This window comes from Astyanax mexicanus, chromosome 4, assembly GCF_023375975.1.
Source record: "Astyanax mexicanus isolate ESR-SI-001 chromosome 4, AstMex3_surface, whole genome shotgun sequence".
Classification (NCBI taxonomy): Eukaryota; Metazoa; Chordata; class Actinopteri; order Characiformes; family Acestrorhamphidae; genus Astyanax; species Astyanax mexicanus.
The window spans coordinates 29,728,754-29,751,043 of NC_064411.1; the positions used below are offsets into that span (position 1 = coordinate 29,728,754).

The 22,290-nt window shown below is 34.7% G+C and overlaps 1 protein-coding gene across 15 annotated transcripts in view; it reads left to right on the top strand.

Moving 5' to 3' along the window:
- The window catches only part of mbnl1 (muscleblind-like splicing regulator 1), a 120,347-nt gene extending 109,668 nt beyond the window's left edge, over nt 1-10,679 (top strand). For 12 of the 15 annotated variants that reach the window (XM_022679222.2, XM_022679224.2, XM_022679225.2 and 9 more), the window contains 3 exons: nt 366-410; nt 1,103-1,174; nt 3,284-10,679. In XM_022679222.2, coding sequence (XP_022534943.2) covers nt 366-410; nt 1,103-1,159 — 102 coding nt within the window. In that variant the 3' untranslated portion in view covers nt 1,160-1,174; nt 3,284-10,679. The remainder of the gene's footprint in view (nt 1-365; nt 411-1,102; nt 1,175-3,283) is intronic. The other 3 variants (XM_022679228.2, XM_049476821.1, XM_049476822.1) reach the window with 1 other exon arrangement.
- The last annotated feature ends 11,611 nt before the right edge of the window (nt 10,680-22,290 follow it).

Here is a 22,290-nt window from a genome sequence, read left to right on the forward strand (position 1 = left end):
TCCACAACCCCTCAGGAATAAATCCGTCTTTACAGGGGTAAAGACATCTCTCCCTCTTGTTGGCCCACATTATTATACCTTTATATCATTATTGTTGTTAAAATTGTGATTTTTATTCATTATTGCAGAAAACATATATATGCTGATCACAGTATCTAAAGGGGTGTGACTTATGATGACTTATTTACATGTTTACTCTACATATGTCCTCCAGTATTTATTGTTTTGGATGTCTTTTAACATATACAACTATTATCTTTCATGTACTGATTTGAATGTTGGAGATGCATTTGATCTGCTTTTTGATCTGTTGTAATGAAGAGTACCATTTTAATATTGTTCTTCTTGTCCCTTTTTATTTTGAGGACTCTTCTCTATCAAAGCTGACTACCAACGAATACATGCAATTGGTACGTATATGTGCTAGTTTTGAGTCTTGGTCATTTTTTATAAGTGCATCTTTGATCATTTTATTTCCTTCTTGCTTGTAAAAAAAATACTAAGTAAAAACACGCAATTTTTGTGGGTGTACAAAGTCCTGCATTTTGTTCTTGCTTATTCTTGTCCTTTAAAGTTTAGCTGATTTACAGCAATGCAGCACAGTCTGAACAGCCAGATAGGAATTTATGTGACTTTTATGTCAAAGAGTAGAAACAAATGGGTGTGAAAAGAAGGGAAATGGATGACAGGAGTGATCGAGGGTCTCAGTGGTTCCACAAACATATTTGAACTGATGGGACTCAAATCTAAATTTAAAACTATATTAGAAGGCTCCTGTCGGAACTGCATAATGTTTTTTGAACAAAGAATAATAAAAAGCTTTACAAATAAGTTTTAAGGAACCATGGACGAGTTTCAGATGAGTATCAGTTAAAGAGTGTGAACTTTTCAGACTAATGACGGATATAGATCACAATTTAAAAGATAGTGTGAACCGTTTGACATAAATATCAGTTGGTTTGGACCATTTTTCCTCTTGTGTGTATGTTGAGTAAAGGAAACATTTGTTAATACTGTCTATATTTTTCTAATAATGAACAATTGAGCATATTCAGCAGTACTGCTTTGTTCTAATGTGTGTTTTTTGTGTTTTTTTCCTTAGATTCCAATAATTTCTGCAGAGCATCTGACTAGTCACAAGTACTTGACTCAAATGTAGTCACAGTCCAGACCAGTGAGTGTTTCTATTTCAGCAGCTTTAATAAACAGCTTTATTAAATATTTCTAATTGTGTGTAATAATTAGTATTTACAGAAAATATCAATATATGTAGTAAAGTAGTTTGCTTCTGCTGTTATTAATGTTGTGAGCTTCAGTTTTATCTGTTTGAAAGTTCTACTCTGGCACTTTCACATTTTCTTAATGAACTGAACTTTTATATTAAATATTATATTTTAAATTTACCAACTTTTTAGATTATCCAACACAATATATGCACAGCAAAAATAAATTGCTTTGATGTATATACAGTTGGTTGCAATAGTTTTAGAGCCCCTATTCAACCAACTAAGTGTTGATTCAATTTATCAATTTATTCTTTTTTAATAAATAAAAATGGTTTAACATATGTGTAGCATTTTATTCACAGACAATTGAAAGATATCTTATTATATAACTTATTTTCACAATGAACTAAATGTGTTTTTATTCGATCTTTTGGTGTGTTATCAATACAAAGATAAAAGCATTTGACTTTTAATTCACTTCATTCTTTTTCACTTTTCATAGTGAATATTGGCTTTGTATAAAAAAAGAGAACACAATGTTTTAAATATTTCTCCTTTTGCTTGATGGCCAAACCTATAGTTGGTACAATATTAAAATCTTATAACTCCATCTTTTTTGGACTGTCTAAAATTGGAAAAAAAAAAAATAGGCCAAAAATATACAATTGATATGTTTAATAGTATTAACCCTCTATGGCATAGTGTTACCCTCAGACAACAAACCAAATTAAAATTTTCATACCATAACATACAATACCTTATTTTTTATGTATTTATTTCTTCTTCATATATATATATATATATATATATATATATATATATGTTACATGGCATATCTACATCCAGTACAATGAGGCGTACAGTGGGTCATAAATAAAACTATGTTATATATTGAACTATTTTTCATACGTATTTTTCACACAAGGCGCAACATTCGACACTAGTAAGGAACAGGGGTGTTGCCGTGTTTTCCTCCTAATTCAGTAGGTCTCGCTGCTGGGTGGTGAGACCTGTAATGCTTAGCTTTTACACAAAAAATTACACAAAACTGTAATTTTTTACAAAAAAAATTTTAAATCAATCAATTTTTACAAATTTCTCTCCTAAAAAAAACGTTTATTTGGTTGAGTAAAGCGCTTCAGTAAGCTTAGATTTGAAGATTTCCACTAAGGCTGCGAGCAGCAATATTATCATTAGCAGCTAACCACCAGAACTAGCCATGTTTAGCGGCTAACAGCGCATGACAGAGCTACTGTTCCGGTAAGCCAGGACATTATTAGCTAGTGGTTTGTCTCATGTAACTTGTTTTAACAAGGTAAACGTGCAGACTACAGTTCAATACTCACCTCTAAACAGTGAAAGAGCTAGCATTTATCGTGGTTAGCGGCTAATGCTAATACTGCTGGAGATCTAAACAGAAACTCCTGTATAATGCTGTACTTCAGTGGAGTGGCTTTACTGCTTCTTAATACCTGATTAGTAAAATTCATACATACGGCTCACCAGATTAAAAGGTACACTGACGATTTTTGGGAAAATTAAAGAATTTTAAGTGCTCCTTATAGTGCGAAAAATACGGTAGATGTGTAAGAATATGTAAAGAAGCAAAGCACATCTGGCTGTTTATAATCTTACGTTGTAAGTAACTTTAAAAACTGTGCAGTTAGACCTTTTGTTAGCTAGGTTTCAATATCTGGTTCTGGTGGAGACCTCCTCCTCCTCCCTGCTGCTCCCTGTTTTGGGTGCTTTCTTGCTGTAAAAAAAAAACACTAGATTTAAATAATCAGTTTGTTATCAAAAGTCAGAAGCTAAATTTAAGTTTGCTATAACTATAGGGACTCTTAAGCTTCCAAAATGTATATTTTTCCTCATGAAAAATATCATTTGTGCCATAGAGGATTAAATATATATATTTTTTTAATTATTTTTTACTTAAGCTTTTGTTACCTGTAGCAATCTGTGCCCTTTTGGAGATACAAGTTTTTGTTCTGTCAGCTGTACAGTAAATTTCTGTATATTTATCTTTCAAATTTCTTCTGTTTGTGTTTCCTTTTCAGATCAATTGAATGTGCCGATCAATTACCTGGGATAAACACAAACAACTTAACAGCATCAAATGTTAACATTTCAGATGTTAGAGCAGTCGATTTTACTCTAGTCTGCAGTGCCCTGTGGGGTATTGCTAGTTCACCGATAAGAACATTTAAAGGACTAGTCAACTATATGGAGTGCCCTTAGATGTGATGTGTAGAACTTGAAAGAGCAGCTGTACATATGACAGGAGGCGACACACGTATACACACACCCGATACTAGTCTGCCGGCATCGTGTGTAATGTTTAAAAGTACTGGTACGCTGACTGACCAAGAAAATTCCCTTTTTTTTATTTGTTTGATTTAATTCGATTTTTTTTGTTTGGTTTAAATAGATATGATTTATCAGTAACACTTGACTTTACGTTATTTAAATTACTCAGACTGGTTTTATAGAACCAAATTAGAAATATGTCTGAAAATATGATTTTTTAAGTGAGCACCATTACCTTTGGAGAGTTTGGAGAGTTTAGTCCAAGCCTGACTGGGCTTAGTCCAGGCCTAAATGCTGGGTATTTAGTGATGCACCGAAATAAATATTTTTGGCTAAGACTTAAACAGAAGTAAAAGAGTACTGAATAAATGCAGGTTTTTCATAGATTTTGCCACTTTTTATTATTAAATAAATTAAAGCAGACATACCAACAAAGCACAACTCAATATTTCTGCTATGTACAGTATATTTTGCAGCGGTGGGAGGAGCGGTTTAATGTATGCTAACAGTCAGGTTAAAATCACAATGTTAACAGTCACAGCAGCAGGGCTAAGCTAGGCTGGAGCAGGTTAGCTGCATTTGTTAATAGCCACAATGCTAAGAGTCACAGCAGCAGGTTTAAGCTAAGCTGGTGCAGGTTACATAGCTGCAATTGCTAATAACCCAATTAAAACCCCAATGCTAACAGTCACAGCAGCAAGGCTAAGCTAAACTCGAGCAGGTTACGTAGCTGCATTTGCTAATAACCAGATTAAAACCCCAATGCTAACAGTCACAGCAGCAGGCCTAAACTAGTCTGGAGCAGGTTAGCCACAATTGCTAATAACCAGATTAAACCTTTTTTTTACTATTTCAGCCAAACATTAAAGTGTTTTTATGCCATTGTCGGTTGCCAAATATTTTTTTAGTTGCCAAATATGTTCATTTGCCAAAAACTTGTGGTATATAATTACTGAGCCTGATTTAACAGATCCAAATTAGAAATAAGTCGTAGAATATTTTTTTTAGTGAGCACCATTAGCTTTTGAGAGTTTAGTCCAAGCCTGACTGGGCTTAGTCCAGACCTAAAAGCTGCACCAAAACTATTGTTTTATTGTTATTAGAATTTAAATTACTATAATTATTATAATATATATATATATATATATATATATATATATTAAACAGAACAAAATAAAAGAATACAAAATAAATGCAGGGTTTTTATAAAGAAATTGCCCCTTTTTATGATTTAATACAGCTTTTTGGTTATGAAACAGCTCTTAAATATTATTGAACATAAAGCACAACACAATGTTTCTGCTAGGAGCTTTGCTGTCTGCTTTTTAGCTAAATTTTGGCTAAATCTTCTTGTCTTTTTGCTCCATTTTGGATCCTAAAATCCAGTAAAGTGCCACCGCTGCTTAACGAAACCCTGAGGGTTTCATTATTTGATTATTCAGTATAAATTATCCACCTTTTTTTACTATTTCAAATATTAAAACATTAAAACTATGCCAAACATTAAATGTCGGTTGCCAAATATTTTTTTTTTTGTTTCCAAATATGTTCGGTTGCCAAATATATTCGGTGCATCCCTAAAGAATTACAGTTTAATCTTAAAAGACAAACAGACAGACAGACAGAAAGATGAACAGATGGACACAGACACATTTTCTATAACACAAGTTGTAGTTATAAAGTACTCGTACTCATGTGCCTGTAATCACAGTCAATTAACTAGTGACTAAAAGTGATGAATTAACACTTTTAATGTTTAAATTAAACACTAAAAGTGTAGATTTGAAGGCAAATTTGCTGTGTACGTTTTACCTTCCAGTCTTAACTCAAATATCTGTATCTGTAAAATTCGCCAATTCATGCATTACACCATGTTAGCCTGGACACCCTGTTATATTATAACATTATGACATTAAACCTATTGACAGTATAACATAATCAATCAATGCAACTGCGTGTCAATGCCTACTGATATGTGTTTAAAGAGAGCTATAACTATAGAGAGAATCATGCTTTTCGTTGTTTCTGTAAGTGCGTTAAGTCACGATTAAGCACTTTTAGCCAGCGTTATATTAAGACAACATGCGGTAGGCGTGTTTTAAGTGTTTTAATTATAAGATGCGTTAATTGTAACGTCAAGTGAAGCGTTACTGATTTACCATATGGTTTACACAATGACCGAGGTGCACCTTTTTTATTTTATTTTATTCATTTGTTTTTTCAATTTAAAGGTGATTACAATTCTACATATGGCACAATACATTCAGCAGAACAGTCAGTCAAATGCAGGTAGTAGTCAGTAGTGAATAGCTGTATATATATTATATATATATATATATTTACAGTTCTGACCTCTAGTCCAGCTCGCTGATGAAAGAGAGAGAGGAAGAGACAGATAGATAGATGGAGGGAGGAATTGGATGGAAGGATCAGGATTAGGATTAAAACGAGACTAATGAATGTTTTCGGGTAAAATAAAAAAATAGAAAAGAAAAAACACACAAAATCCAAATTTCCTGACCTTTTCAAAGCACATCTTATATACCGAGCTTCACATGCCATACGATGGGCTACGCACCACATACACACACACACACAAATATACAGACACATATACACATATATATATAAATATATACATACACACACATATACACACAAACAGAGAGAAAGTGTTATGTCGGCAGTGTTATTCTGTTTACCAGAGATTGTTTTTAAGGCTCTTGTTTTTTTATACATAATTTCACGACTGTGTGAGCTTTTTTAAAAAAAAAAAACGAAATTTTTATTGTTGTCTGTCTGTAATAATAATGATTCTCTCGATGGCTTTCCTTCCATTCAGCCTTGTAGTTAGTTGTTATTATTAGGCCTTCAACTCTTAACTCTTAACTTTCAACTTGTTGCATGAAAACAGGGTTGCCTTTTTCCTTCCTGTTGCTGCCATATATATATATATATATATATATATATATATATATATATATATATATATATATATATATATATATATATCAGGCAACGGAGTGTCCTTCTTTTATTCATTAAATGAAATGATGAAATGTAATGATGAGAAATGATGAAATGTAATGATGTAATGGGTCGGTATTGGTCGGTAATCACCGCAGCATGTCTTTACATTGTGGAGATAATAATAAGAAAGAGATTAAGACAATAACAGACTCTTATCTTGTAAAGCTGCTCTTCCTGCCGCTCGCATGAATTGAAGAAGAGCCTGTATTGTTTTTTTTTTGTTTGTTTTTTTTTGTTGTTTTTTTCCAGTCCTCAGAGCAGGGACTCTAAAATTTAACGCTGAAAGAAGAAGCACTGCTTGAACTGGTGTGGTTGGTTACGTATTGATTGATTGATTGATCAATTGATTGATTGTGTTTATAATAGAGTTCGATTGATTGTTTGAGTTTTATTTTGTATATGAGAATATACATCTGAGATATTTGAGATATCTATTTGGTTCAGGTTTTGATTGAGTTATGAGTTATGTAGTTTTTTTTTTTTGTACTGATTTTGTGCCATTTGTGTTCCTATTTTATGATTTCATAAATTTATGAGTTTATGATTTAATGATTTCAAATCTTGAGCAGCCTTTAGCCTGTATGTACAGCAAAAATCAGAAGACTTAACGTTGAACATTGCGTCACTGTTGATTTGTGCCAAAGTCAAGTCATTCACCTCCTTAATAATTGAGTGGGATTTCGGGCTCATTGTTATTAGGTTATTGTAGTAGATCTGGCCTTAATAAAGGCAAGCCTTCACTGTTCCTCACAGTTGTTGATTAAATGATGAAGATTATGAAGATATTGGCCTTTACATATTCCATGCTTCCTCAGTTCCCTCAGTTCTAGACATACAACAAAGTGTCTCATGTCTCACTCTACGTTTTTATTAGTGTACAAAACAAGGTGCATCATTCAGGGTTGGGTTCAATTTCAATTTCAAATTTCAAAGTGTACAAGGTCATTTAAATTATTTTAAAATGTTTTTTTTTGTAAGAAATTGCTTTAAAAATGCATCATTGAATGATGTTAATGATGTTTTATTCACAAATAGTGTTTTGTTCTAATAGAGTAAAGTTAAGTTTGAACTGAATTGACTGAACTAAAGAAAAAATGGCGGAATTGACTCCAGCTCTGGTGTTCTTGCTGTTCCTTCACTGAGGCCTTAGATTAGCTATTAGTTATTGTGTTTTTTCTTAATATTTCTGTTAATCACCCAGTTAATCCCAGATCACTTCTCATTCACACGTGTTTTATATATGTTTATTAATCGAACCACACTTACAAAGCTTACCAAGCGTTCACTTTCCTCTTCTTTTCTTTCTTTTCTTCTGTTCTGTTTTTCAAGAAGCGTAATAAGAGTCATATTGCTTCATGTTTGCATGTTTCGTTTTTTTTTTTTTGGAATTCACTTATTTTGTATTTTTAACCTGGATAATGTCATAGGCGTTAGGAAATGTATTCTACAGTTTTTTCGTGTTAACTCTGTTTTCATTATACTCGTTTTTATTTTTTGGTTTTAAATAATTCATGTTTTTAGGGATTTAAGCAGTTTCTGTTGTACATTTTTTTTTTCAACTTTTTATTGAAGATCGATGTTAGAATGTTTGACATTTTTCCTGTTTGAACTTTTCTGTTTGAATCTGATATTGATTGTCTCTGTTTTGATATGGACTTTTGGAGAAAGAGTGGAATTGTAGTTATGGAACGAAAGAGCAGTATGACAGTTGCTAATTTAACGAACTTAATTTTGTACGTAACAAATCAAGAAATCGTTGGGAAATATTGCGATCATATGTGCTAGAGTAAAAAAAAAAACAAGAAAGTTATTTTCTACTGTATCCATTTCAGAACATAAGAACATATTTTAATATCTCAAAAAAAAAGAGCATCCCTGAATGTCAGGCCAAAAATCCTCGAAAAATGAGCAGCGACATTTATCCAGAGAATTTTAAATATTTACGTAAATATGATGATGATGATATGTATGTTGTAGGGTTTTGCCTCTGGGGGCAGGGGCTTTGGCTGCAAGCGAGAGATAGACAAAGAGAAAGAGAGAAAAGAGAGAAAGAAGAAAAGAAAAAAAGAAAGAGAGAGAGCCATAACCCAAGGGACAAAAGGTTGACTTTTTGCACTTCTGTACATAGTCAATATAAAACAAAGAAGAGAAACATGTATAATATGGAGATCTTATTTTGAATAATAAAAGATTCTATGAGAAATTTTGTTAGGATAATTTAAGGAATAGAGTAATAGACCAGCTAACAGACTATGCTTGCAGAAGTGGCACAGCTGTTTTTATTATGACTTCAAATCATCGCTTAAAAAAAAGAAAGGACAAAAAAAAAGCTAAGCGTTGCTCCGCCTTAATTTCATGTGTTGCCTGTCATTTGAGGGTTTGTACCAACTGAATTCAACAAGTACGCTCAGGTTTTACTCGTATGCTGTGCAGTAAAGGAGTACACTTTAGTATGAGCTGTTTTACTGCGTTTTTCAAAGCAAATTGATTGATGTTTCGAAATTAATGCCCAAAGTAGATCAACTATTGTCAGATTTTACGAAATTATTCCCCAAAGTATACCTGTGATCAACAGATTTTTCTAAAATATTGTCCAAGTAGAACAATGATCAATAAATTTACCAAAATACTTTCACAAAGTAGATTAACAGTCGACAGATTTTCCTAAATTATTCTCCGAAGTAGATCAATAATTAACAGATTTTCCTCAAATATTGCCCAAATATATCTGTGATTGACTGATTTTCCTAAATTATTGCTTAAAGTAGATCAAAAACGACAGATTTTTTTTATTCACCAAAGTAGATCAACAGAATTTCCTAAATTTTTCCTAAAATTGATTTACGATTGACAGATTTTTCAAATTGTTTCCCCCAAATTAGATCAACAATAGACAGAATTTCCAGAATTATTCCGCAAAGTAGACCACGGATTTTCCAGTTATAGCCCAAAGTATGTCTGTGATCGACAGATTTTCCTAAAATGTTGCCCAAAGTAGATCAATGATCGACATATTTTCCACAGTTCTTGCACAATTTATATCTGTGATTGACAGATCAACCATAGACAGATTTTTTGAAATAATTCCCCAAAGTAGATTAATGTCTGACAAATGTTCCACAGTTATTGCACAAATTATTTGTGTGATCAACAGATTTTCCTAAATTATTGCCCAAAGTAGATCTATGATCAATAAATGAACCAAAATATGTCTACAAAATATATGTCCAAATATGTCCATTTTACGAAATTATTGCCCAAAATAGATCAGTCTTGGGCAGATTTGCCAAAATAAGTTTTGAAAAAGTAGAAATAGAAACTTAACTGGACTGTCTTATTTATTATAAGGAAATCGTAGCCACCAATATGGTTAAGAAGAGCAGGACACTTTAAGGGCAAGATTAATAATATTCTATTTTAATTACAACATATTTATTGTTTCCACTGCAAATAAAAAAATGTTTTTTATGAATATAATCAAGCTGTTACATGTTAAACAGTGTTATCTGTTAAATCTAACCCCATGGGGTGGAGGATGTACGGGTTAAGCCTGGATAACTCTCAATGGGAGTTGTACACTTACAATTTTTCAAAATGGTGCTATATTACAGCCATTAAGAGGGGCAGTAATATTGATAATATTAATAATGTGGCTTGTACACACAAATCAGTAGTGATGATAAAACACCAAAAAACTAATGATTAAAAAAATGTTAGTTAAATCTGAATAGAACTGTTAATACTGATTTAGGGGATTGAGATTGGAACTACATCAACTTGGATTTACATTACAGAAAATCGTAATCAGTAAATCAAATAAAATAATAGATAATTTAGCACAGTATCCCTGTACCAACTAATCACTTTACTAATTTACTCCTTTATATTTTTGTATTATATATTTCTAATAGAAGAATAGACTCATCTGAAGTGTCTTGTTATCTTCATTGTACATCATACCTGTAAAAACTGAGACGTTTCTCTACAGTGTTGAATCTCTAAAGTTGGCAGCAAGCCCTTCTCCCTCTCTGCCACATGCTAGCATTGTGTCTCATTGTTGTGCTCCTCTGTGGACGGGGGAAATAAAAGGTTTTTATGACTCAAAAAAAATAAAAACTCACTTACAAAAAAAAAAATAGTATATGACTTGAGCCTGGACATTTTTAACTGCATGTAGAGAAGTTTAACATGATAAAATACACATTATAGATAAGTAGGTAGGTCAGTAAGTTCTCACAATACTTCGATCCTCATAGTCACAAATTATAAATGTTAACAGTGCAAAATAATGTTATTAACATTAATAATAACTACAAAATATATATATATAGAACTGTCTACTATTGACGAGTATCAGCATACATTAAATAAGTGTTTTAAATCCGTAAAGTTAAAACACGCTCACGGAAATCCATTCGACCATAACGGTAGATAATGGTGGCACACAACAATACGGAAAGGGCCCGACGATCCGCTAGCATAAGCCTTATACACACAGCAGCGTAACGCTAACGCGCAAACACACACACACCGCAAGTTCCCTTGTGTTATACAGTCAGTCGTAGGCAACCGTGCCTTCAGCAGGACAAGGACACCCACCAAAACTACGGAAACACAGATGAATGTAAGCTCCTGATCTCCGTTAGGGTTTATTTCCTCACTCTTAAGGCTGCTGCACAAGTGCTAATAAACCAAAGCATCACTCCCCTTAACCAGACGCAGCGCCCCCTGCTGCACCGCGTCTGCACAGCTACGTCAACCACAGGTGGTCCTACCCGCTGAAAGCACCCGCTTTTAACGGACGCTTAACGCTCACCATGTAATCTCACGCCCACTCTTTGCTTACAGTTGCTGTAAGATCTTGTAACTATGTTTTAAAAAAAAAAAATGTTTTATGCACATTTATTATTGTTATAATTGACTCTCGCTGTTATGAATTGAAAAATTAATAAAAACCAAAATGGATTTGAATTGAAAATGAAACCCTGTTGTATGTCTCTTTCTATTGATTGCTGTATATGTATACTAATGTCAAAAAATTAATTAATTAAAAAAAATAATTAATCCGATATTAATCCTGGTTTTGGCGCAAACTATTGCGTTCCTTTTTGGCTTTAAAACTTGCTTCACTCCTTTTTCTTTTGGTTTTACTATGGGTGAATGAGCTACTTCCCCTTCTGAAGTCTCCGTTGCTCCACCAACCACTCGCGTTCAGTAAAATTGAGCCGGATCCTCTTTTTAGAGGCTGTGCGTGTGACGTAAGTTCGTAAAGATACGTGACGTGGACAGAAAAACTCCTGTGAAAAGCGACCCGACACCCCAGTTTTTAGAATGAGTAACTGATGTAACTTCCTGTTGTAGATGTGACCTGTAGAATGTTCCAGATGTTTCAGATGGTGTAATATGTTACAGTAACAGGACTGAGTGAAACCCAGGGGCACAACTAAAATGTGTATTTTAAATGTAATAATAAGGAATTTATTATGAAAAAATATTTTACAAGTGAAGAAGGTATTTGGAGTCACACAACAGTGCAAAAAACACATCTCTGAAGGATTTTACTAATTATTTTATGGTAAAGTAGATAAAGTAAAATAAAGTAAAGTAAAATCTACTTAAAATAAAGTAGATTTATAGTTAGAGAGTAGGGACAGGTAACAAATGCTATTTTTTTGTAGTTTTTATTAATATTTTAAATTACAGGTGTTACTTTTGCAATTAGGTCAATGTACAGACACTATGCTTAGTAATAAAATGTATTTTAAAGTTATTTTGTGTGCACATTTATACATGTAATTTCTTGGGGACAGAAATGGCACCCATAACTGTACATTACACTGTATCAAAATTTCATAATGAATTGACTAATACAAATTCTCCAATATCATGTAATATAAACTATTTAACATTGACTTGGTTTTAACACTCTACTGTAAAAAGACATAAACAGTTTAAAGTTTTTAATGGTAGATTAATTTTAACAGTGAGAGACAGATTATCAAAAACAAAATCCAGAAAATCACATTGTATTAATTATATACATTTATTTGCCTTTTGCCGAGAAAAATAAGTATTTGATCCCTTTGGCAAACAATGCTTGGCAAAACCCTTGTTGGCAGGCACAGCAGTCAGACGCATCCCTCCTTAAGTTTTATATAGAATTAAGGTCTGGAGACTGTATAGCAGGATTTAAATCTATAATGGGGTAATGTGTTCCCAATGGTTTTCTTGGTGACTGTGGTCCCAGCTGCCTTGAGATCATTAACAAGGATATAAGAACAAGTTACCATTTTCTTTTCTGCTTCAAACTGCAATGCAGTAACCCTGTGCTGTATAAATTGCCCTATTTGGAGGGATAGTTTTTTTTTTTTTTTTTTTTTTTTTTATATAATTATATTTAGGCTAGTTGTTCCACTCATTCAGCTGCTACTCAGCTGTATATCCCCCATCACTAGTAATGCATAAACACAAGGAGGGTGAAGACCAGCACATGCCTCCTCCAATACATGTGAAGTCAGACTCTGCCTCTTTTTGAACTGCTGATGATGCAGCATTACTGTTGATGAGTAGCATTACAGCGCACTCGGAGGAAAGCGCAGTGTCTCGGTTCTGATACATCAGCTCACAGACGCAGCCTTGTGCTGATCCTCATCACTCTAGGAGTGATGATGAGAAAGAGTGCCATCTACTGTACCCACCCAAAGAGAGAGCAAGGCCAATTGTGCTCTCTGAGGGCTCCGGCAGCTGATGGCAAGCTGCATGACCGGGATTCGAAACAGCAATCTCTTTAGATCATTGTGGCAGCGCCTTACACTCCAATATTTACCCCGAAAGTAAACCTTTTTTAAAGCATTTTTAAATAACTTCGCAGAAGAGTCATGTTAAAATCTATTCAAATTGAGAGTTGTAAGTTACTCTAGGTGGGAAAAAAAAATGGAAAACTCAATCATGTGCCCTCAAAATGAGTTGATTAATCTCACAGGAAGTTTATTCCGAAAGGCAGAATTTGTGGGCATCAAGATTAAGTATATAAACATCTTCCCTTGGTTTTACGTTTTTTGACGACTCATAGAGAGTTTGGCTCAACTGCTTTTGCATTTACTTATGCAAAAACTGTGCCTGGGGAACTTGTATGTAAATGAGAAATTGAGGCATGCATGTGGGGTTCTCTTCATTTCTACGCTATCTAATTTACATATCTGACTGAAAAAGAATACAGAATAATTAGATAACATTTGAATTCATGTAGATAAAATAATATTTACCCAGCTGTAGGGAAATGGACAGTTGGACATAGAGCAGTGTCTAAAACAGGAAAGACTCATATATTCAGACCTTCTGATCCTCACCTGAGCTCCTCTTTCCTCTTTTCCTTTATTACTGGTATGTTTTTTTTTTATTTCTGTCACTTTTAGTTGTTCTTTAGAGACAAAAACAGTGGATATACAAATTTATTCTGTCTTTAATTTTATAATAAGTTTAAAGTGTGTCTAATCTTTTTTTTTTTTCAAGCGTCTGTTAGTTTTAAAGTGCAGCAGGATGACGACTGTGGTCACAAAGTTCCTGCTTATCACCGTATTACTCCATCTGAGCTTCTTCATGCTGTCTGTGGATGGAGAGTTAAATCTTTCTCTCTGGTCAAAGGTAAGTGACTACTACAGTTATTAGACCTGCATTTGGAGGTGTGTTTCCTAAAACATTTGTAAGGCTAAGTACTTCGTAACGTTCTACTCAAAACGTTCTTAGAATGTAGAATTAACTTGTTCATGACTTAAAAATCGTAAGATTTCTTACTATATTCATGATTCACTAAAAACTGAGAAAAATGAAGTTCACTTGCAGTTCCACCTAAAAGACAAAAGGTGTCGCCAAAGTTATCTTTAGAATAAATTCTAAAAACAAACTTAAATGTATTTTATTGAGATTTTGATTGATAGACCAACACATGTTTTTTTAGAATATAATCAAATACAAATCTGAAAAATGTGACATGCAAAAGTATTCATCCCCCCAATATCAATAATAAGTCGTCACCTTTCACTGCAATTACAACAAGTCTTTTTTGGGGGGTTTGCCTCTACCAGCTTTGTGCACCTAGAGCCTGGGGGGGGGGGGGGGGGTTCACTTTTTTATAAAAGGTTGGTTTGTATGTTTTTTTATCTCTTAATAAATAAAATCATTTAAACATGCTTTTAATATTTACTCAGGTTGTCTTTTTCTGATATTAAAGTTTGTTTAATAATCTGAAAAATATTTGTATGACAAAAATGCAAAACTGTATATACACATACATTGTATAATTGTATTATCACGTGTTGATTATTGCAATGCAAATGGTAGAAAAACATTATTTTCTTGAACATAAAGTGCTTAAACCTTGTAAGCGGTCATAAACCTGGTTAAGTGAGTTTCAGTATAATGTCTTTTTTTTATGCAGCTAAAAGCAGGAGTGAAGAAAGCCAGCACTCTCTGCAACCTGGTACGTAACAAAATCTGAATTTCATCTATCTATCTATCTATCTTAATTATTAATGAAAAATGATATCTTAACTATTCATGTTTAATAATTCATAATATAACATAAATGATGTAATTTTGGAATGGCCTGGCTTTTTCTACTTAACTTTTAACACATCACTTTCTGTTAATTTAATTTTATTTGTAAAATAGAAATCATTATACATTGATATGTAATTCATTAGATGCTTTATTAGATGCTAGATTATGAGGTTAAAGTTCCACAGGGGTGAATTCTAGGTCCGTTATCCTCTAATTTATATACAGTACAAGTCAAAAGTTTCAACACACCTTCTTATTCTGGACTGATCCCTCCTGGGCTCAAAAGCAGTGTTTACACAGGATCAAACATTGGACAGTGATTACATTTCGTTTTGGCACGTATTGTTTCGCGCTGCTCCTAGACGAAATGCAATCCTGTGCAATGTGATTTGCTTTTGAACATTTGCAGTGCCACACAGTGAAATAGAATTTCATTGGATTTCATTGATTGCATTGATTGAATTTCATTGAAGTGCAATATTGACACGAAATGACCATATGTTTTTGAAAAAGTAAACTTACTGCTATTTTCAGTAAATAGTTCAAGTGCAGTGAAATGTAAGGTAATAGTGGTTTAGCATTTACAATTTTGCACGGTAGTGTTTGCTTTCTTAATTTGGTACCATACTGTTCTCTCTATAGCATATTTATTTTAAATACCATTTTCTATGAGTATTTCAAATCTGTATTTTATTTACCAAATATAAATCTATTTTATTCAACTGACTGTAACATTCGAAGTAGAATTGTTATATTGCTTTGAACAAAAAAAAAAAAAAATGAAATAAATTTAGTAAACATTACTTAAAAAAAATCTCAAGGCAACCGGTTCTGCTTTTCCAGACTCACAGCGTGGTTGCGTTGTGTAGAAATATGTACTGTATGTGACAAATAAAGCTTAACTTTGAAACTGAACTTAAAACAATAAAAAAATCCCAGAGTAACTAATCAGTTCTGTTGTTTTCTTCTCACAGGTACCATTTCCAATGAAATTGGCCTGTAAAGGAGGAACGCTCGCAACTAACCAAATAACTGATGCGCTTAAAAAAAAAATTGAATCTCCACTCAAAGGTAAAACTGGGGGAGCGACCAATGATCATAATCCATCTACTGGTGCTGATGCTGGTGCTGATGCTCCTGCTGATGCTCCTCCCGCTGATGATGCTCCTCCCGCTGATGCTCCTCCCGCTGATGCTGCTCCTCCTCCTGATGCTGGTGCTTCTGAGTAATGCAGTACTGTATGTAAGATTGTCTCCTGAAGCATCTGTGAAACATTTTCACTCTTTCAAACTCACTGTACTCACACTGTATTCGCTTCCTGTTGTTTGGTCCTATTGCTAATCAATAAAACATTTTTTATGGTCATATATATTAACTTATCCTAAAATATACATATTTCAAACATTACTACAGAGCTGCATCCTTCCTATTACAGAAAAAGTGCACAATATGGTATGTTAGCCATAAAAATCTAAACAGGGATTTAAACAAGTAAGTAAATCCTTGGAGTCAATAGCTGGTGGATTTTTTTGAAAGTCTTTGAAATCACTTTTTCAACTCTTTCCATCAGATCACATATTATGAACAATAAAAAAAATTAAATACCAAAAGGTTTACATACTTTTTCTTGCCACTTTAGCAAATGCTACTTAATTAATAGTGCAGGAGTTGATGAGCAAACCGTTCCCAACACAGGTACTGTCTAGAAGTAGTGACAACTTTCTGCCTGTAGATGGCAGACAAATCATACTATAACTGATATGAAAAAAAAAATACATCAATACACAAAAAGTCAAGGGATGAACTTACTGGTTATTTTTTATTTATTTTATTTGATTGTATGTTTGTGTTGTTTATGAGCAGTAATAAAAAAAAAAAAAAAAAAAAAGATAAGGATCGGTTGGAATAAACTGGAATAAACATGTTGCAATAAACTGACACACAAACACACACACACACACAAATAAAAACAAAATACAATGATTAAAAATTAACAGTACAATATACAACTCCATGAAAAATCTCACATCTAAAAAAAACATTTTAAAGAGAAAGGTTTCTCAATGACTTTGGATATCCAACCATGTACTGCTCATACTATCATCAACCCATTCTGCAGAGAGTCTCGAGAATTTCCTGTGTACACGGTACAAGACTGATCTTCGGCCCCTCAGGTGGCACTGCACTAAAACAGGCTGTACTGATTCTGTACTGTACGAAAAAAAAAAATGCAGAAACACTTATAAAAATACATAATACAATACAATCCACCGTCTTCTCTGGGCCAAAACTAATTTAAAAACATAATTTAAAAGGCAAAATGGAAAACTTCTTTGTGGTCAGATTAATTAAAATTTGGCCCATAGAACATCATAATGATTGAACATCATGATGCCTCAACCATTATCTAGGTTCAGTTTACAGGATGCAATCAAAAACAATGGCCTTAATTTATCTTAAAAAGTCTTAAGTTTATCTTCTTAAAAGTCTTAAAAATGCAACAGGTGCTTTTATTTTCATGCATCGCATTTCACAAGTGTTTCACAAGATTTAGTATGAAAGCTGGCTGATTAACGGACAGAAGCGTATACGCATTATTCATGACTCTAAGAGGAGCATTCATTAGCTACGTGCTTGCTTTTAGGAGTGGCTAGAGTCCAGGATTTAGGGAGACTTTATTGAGCATTTCTGAACATTATTTTTTGTCAATGAGTGTAAACAGAGATACAGGGGTTGGACAATGAAACTGAAACACCGGTCATTTTAGTGTGGGAGGTTTCATGGTTAAATTGGAGCAGCCTGGCGGGCAATCTTCATTAATTACACATTGCACCAGTAAGAGCAGAGTGTGAAGGTTCAATTAGCAGAGTAAGAGCACAGTTCTGCTCAAAATATTGCAATGCACACAACATTATGGGTGACATACCAGAGTTCAAAAGAGGACAAATTGTTGGTGCACGTCTTGCTGGCACATCTGTGAACAAGACAGCAAGTCTTTGTGATGTATCAAGAGCCACGGTATCCAGGGTAACATCAGAATACCACCAAGAAGGACCAACCACATCCAACAGGATTAACTGTGGACGCTGTAAGAGGAAGCTGTCTGAAAGGGATGTTCGGGTGCTAACCCGGATTGTATCCAAAAAACATAAAACCACGGCTGTACAAATCACGGCAGAATTCAATGTGCACCTCAACTCTCCTGTTTCCACCAGAACTGTCCGTCACCACAATAAATGATTGTGATCTAAAACCAGGTGTTTTAAATGAGACGGTGCCACAAACCTGTAGTAACAGATTTCTGCCAGTAGATGGTAGACATGTCACACCGTACAGAAGTACAGGACTAAAAACAACATCAGTGCATTCAAACTTATCAAGTCAAGTCAAGTCAAGTCAAGTAGTTTTATTGTCAATACTGCATATGTACAGGACATACAGAGAATTGAAATTACGTTACTGTCCTTCCCAATTTTACAGCAAGTACAGATAAGGAGGGGAGAGAGGTGCCAACAATCTTCTCAGCTGCTCTCACGATGCGCTGGAGGGTCCTGCGGCAGGATGCTGTGCAGGCCCCGTACCACACGGTGAAACAGCTGGTCAGTATGCTCTCGATGGCCCCTCTGTAGAAGGTGGTCATGATGGGGGTGGGGGCTCCAGCTCTTCTCAGCTTGCGGAGAAAGTAGAGACGCTGATTTGTCATCCGCAAACTTGACGAAGAGGTTGGAGGTGTGTGCTGGTGTGCAATCTACATTATATAACTTATAAAGATTTGGACCGGTCAAAAGTTTGGATACACCTTAAATTCAGGGGGTTTTCTCATTATTTAAAAATGTTATGCATAGTACAAGTCTTTCAAACTGTGAAGAAAAACATATGGAATCATTAAGTAAACAAAAACACATTCAACAAACCAGAATCTGTTTTATATTTTAGATTCTTTAAAGTAGCATCTTTTGATTAGATGAGAGCTTTGCACATCTGGGCTGGATTTTCTCAGTAAGAGCACCTAAATGCTTTACAGAGTATTTTGATTTGTTTAACATTTTTAAATTGCTACATGATTCCGTATGTGTTGTTTCATATTCTGGATGACGTCACTTATAATGTATGAAAAAAGGAACAAAAGATGTATGATATTTTTTGTTCTGAAGAAACTAAGAGGCCCATGGTCACTCTGGAGGAGCTGCAGAAATCCACAGCTCAGGTGGGAGTGTCTGTCCACAGGACAACTATAAGTCGTGCACTCCACAAATCTGGCCTTTATTGAAAAGTGACAAGAAGTAAACCATTGTTAAAAGAAAGACAAAAGAAGTGCTGTTTGCATTTTGTAGCCACAAGCCATGTAGCTAAATGCAAAGTGTTGCAAAAAAAGTAACACTGCTCATCACCCTGAACACACCATTTCCACTGTGAAACGTGGTGGTGGCAGCATCATGCTGTGGGGATGCTTTTCTTCAGCAGGGACAGAGATGCTGAACAGAGTTAATGGGAAGATGGATGGAGATAAATACAGGGAAATCCTGGAAGAAAACCTGTTGGAAGCTGTAAAAGACTTGAGACTGTGAAGAGGATTCACCTTCCAGCAAGACAATGACCCTAAACCTAAACATACAGCCAGAGCTACAGTGGAATGTTTATGACCTGAAACCCAATAGGCTTCTTGTAGCAAGACATGAAAATTGCTGTTCACACCTGGTTGAGCTTGAGCTGTTTGTTAAGAATAATGCGGCAAAAATCTCAGTCTCTACATGTAAAAAGCTGGTAGAGATATAACCCAAAAGATGTGCATCTTTAATTGACCTGAATACTTTTGTACGTCACACTTTTCACTGTTTAATTTGTTTTATTCCAAAGGCCCAGATATGCAGTTTTATTAAGGAAAGAAAACATTGTGTGGAAGCTTCTTTTTTGTAGTGGAGAATAGGTTTTTCACGGCAGCCAGAACTAAGAAAAAAGTGCTGTTGTAGTGAAGCGGAAATGTCCAGGAGCAAAAACCACTCAGCTAAGAATCCACGTAATCCCACAGAATGAAAACACCAAGCCCTGAATTGCGGTGCGTGGGGAAAAAAAACATCTTTCTTAGGTTGCAGAGCTAACTACTGTGTTCCAAACTGCCTTTGGGAGCAATCTCAGCTGAGGACGTATTCACCAGGAGCTTCAGAGGTTGCTTTATTGTGGCCAAGATGCTGCATAAAAGCTTAAAGTAAACATACAAAATAAAAAGAGATGGCTGTGAGGGTGTTAAATACACTTACCTGCATTGCATTTGGTGCTGGGAGGCCATGGAAACCCATTTCATGAAGTTCTCTACACTCTACTGTTCCTAAAATAATCTAAAGCTGCATGAAGTTTGGAGGTCTGTAGTGACGGACTCTGCAGAAATAGATTATACTACTTTTGCCTTCTACTACCATTGCATTATACTGCCATTGCATTATGCTATCACTGCATCATGCTAACATTGCCTTATACTACCATTGCATTATGCTACCAGTGCCTTATACTATTATTGCATTATGCTACCATTGCATTATGCTACCATTGCCGTATATTACCATTGCATTATGCTACCAGTGCCTTAAACTACTATTGCATTATGCTACCGTTGCTGTATACTACCATTGCATTACACTACCACTGCATTATGCTACCATTGCATTACACTACATTACATTATGCTTATACCATAATACCATTGATTATTCTACCATTGGATTATTTTACCATTGATTGTATTACCATTGCATTATACTACCATTGCATTATTCTACCATTGCATATTGCTACCATGGTTTGTATTATATTATTCTACCATTGATTTTACTACTTTTGCATTATTCTTCCAATATGTTATGCCACAATGGTGTTACTGTACGTTACTACTGCGCTATTCTACCATTGCATTAAGCTACAAATGCATTTGGCTACCATTGCATTATTCTACCACTGCCTTATACTACCATTGCATTTTTGTACCATTGCATTATTCTACCATTGATTGTAGTACTATTGCATTATTCTTTCAATATGTTATGCCACAACTGTGTTACTGTATGTTACTACTGTGCTATTCTACCACTGTATTATGCTTCCATTACATTATACTACCACTGCATTATGCTACCATTGCATTATACTACCATTGCATTATACCAATATGTTATGCCACAACTCTGTTTTGGTACTACTGTCTTATTGTACAATTGCATAATTTACTTAAAGCCTTTGGGAAAATAATTTTATATATTGAGTTTTTGTTAACAAAAAAGATGCAGAGCTATTAGACAAAAAAAAACAGGTTCATATTATCAAGTTTTAAGAGTTCAGATATCAACATTTGGTGGAAATCTGACATTGATTTGACAAAAAAGAGTAAATAATCAGCAAATATTGAATCTGCAATGCAGTTTGTTTATTTTTTGGGGAGGGTTGGGTGGGGGTTTCCTTGGCAGATAAGAAGCCATACCATATGTACTATTTATTTAAATATTTTAATGGTTACAACACAGAGATTATGTCATGTCTTACTGTCAGTTCAGCTGACTGCTTACCACAGGAAGCACGGCGACTTCAGGAACCCCATAGCGAGCTTTAAGCTTTGTCTAAGTGTGTGTGTTGGTGTGTGTGTGTTACAGCTGAGGCTAAAGCTGCAGGCTTCCTCACGTCGGAGAAAATATATCAGTAATCCCCTCATGCTGGCTCTTTCTTTTCAGCTTTCTAATATTCCCTCTGTAGCTCACATCTTCCACTTCCTTCCTCTCTCCCGCTCTCCTTTCTGCCTTTTTTGCCGTATCTCATTGTTCCCCCTATTCATAACTGTCCTATCATGACTGTGCCAGCCTTTTCCTTTCATTTCTTCTTCCTCTCATCCTCTCCTCTCCCTCTCTCTGTCTCTTTTTCCCCTTTGTCGGCCTCGAGCCGCTTGCCAGAACACAGGAGCACTTCAGTGAGAGTGCTGGGCCGCAGTCAGGTTGTGGAGGGTTTTTGGAGGAGTTCCAGCATCTGCATCCTTTCCTCAGTCTCTCCTGCAGAGCGGTGCTCCTCACACTGCCACCTCCATTCCTTATTGCCCTGGAGGGAAAAGCAGCAACGTTATGCATCTGTCTCTGCGTCGTCCGGCCTCTTTAAACTTTCATAAACACCTCAGAGCTGTTTACTGCAACAC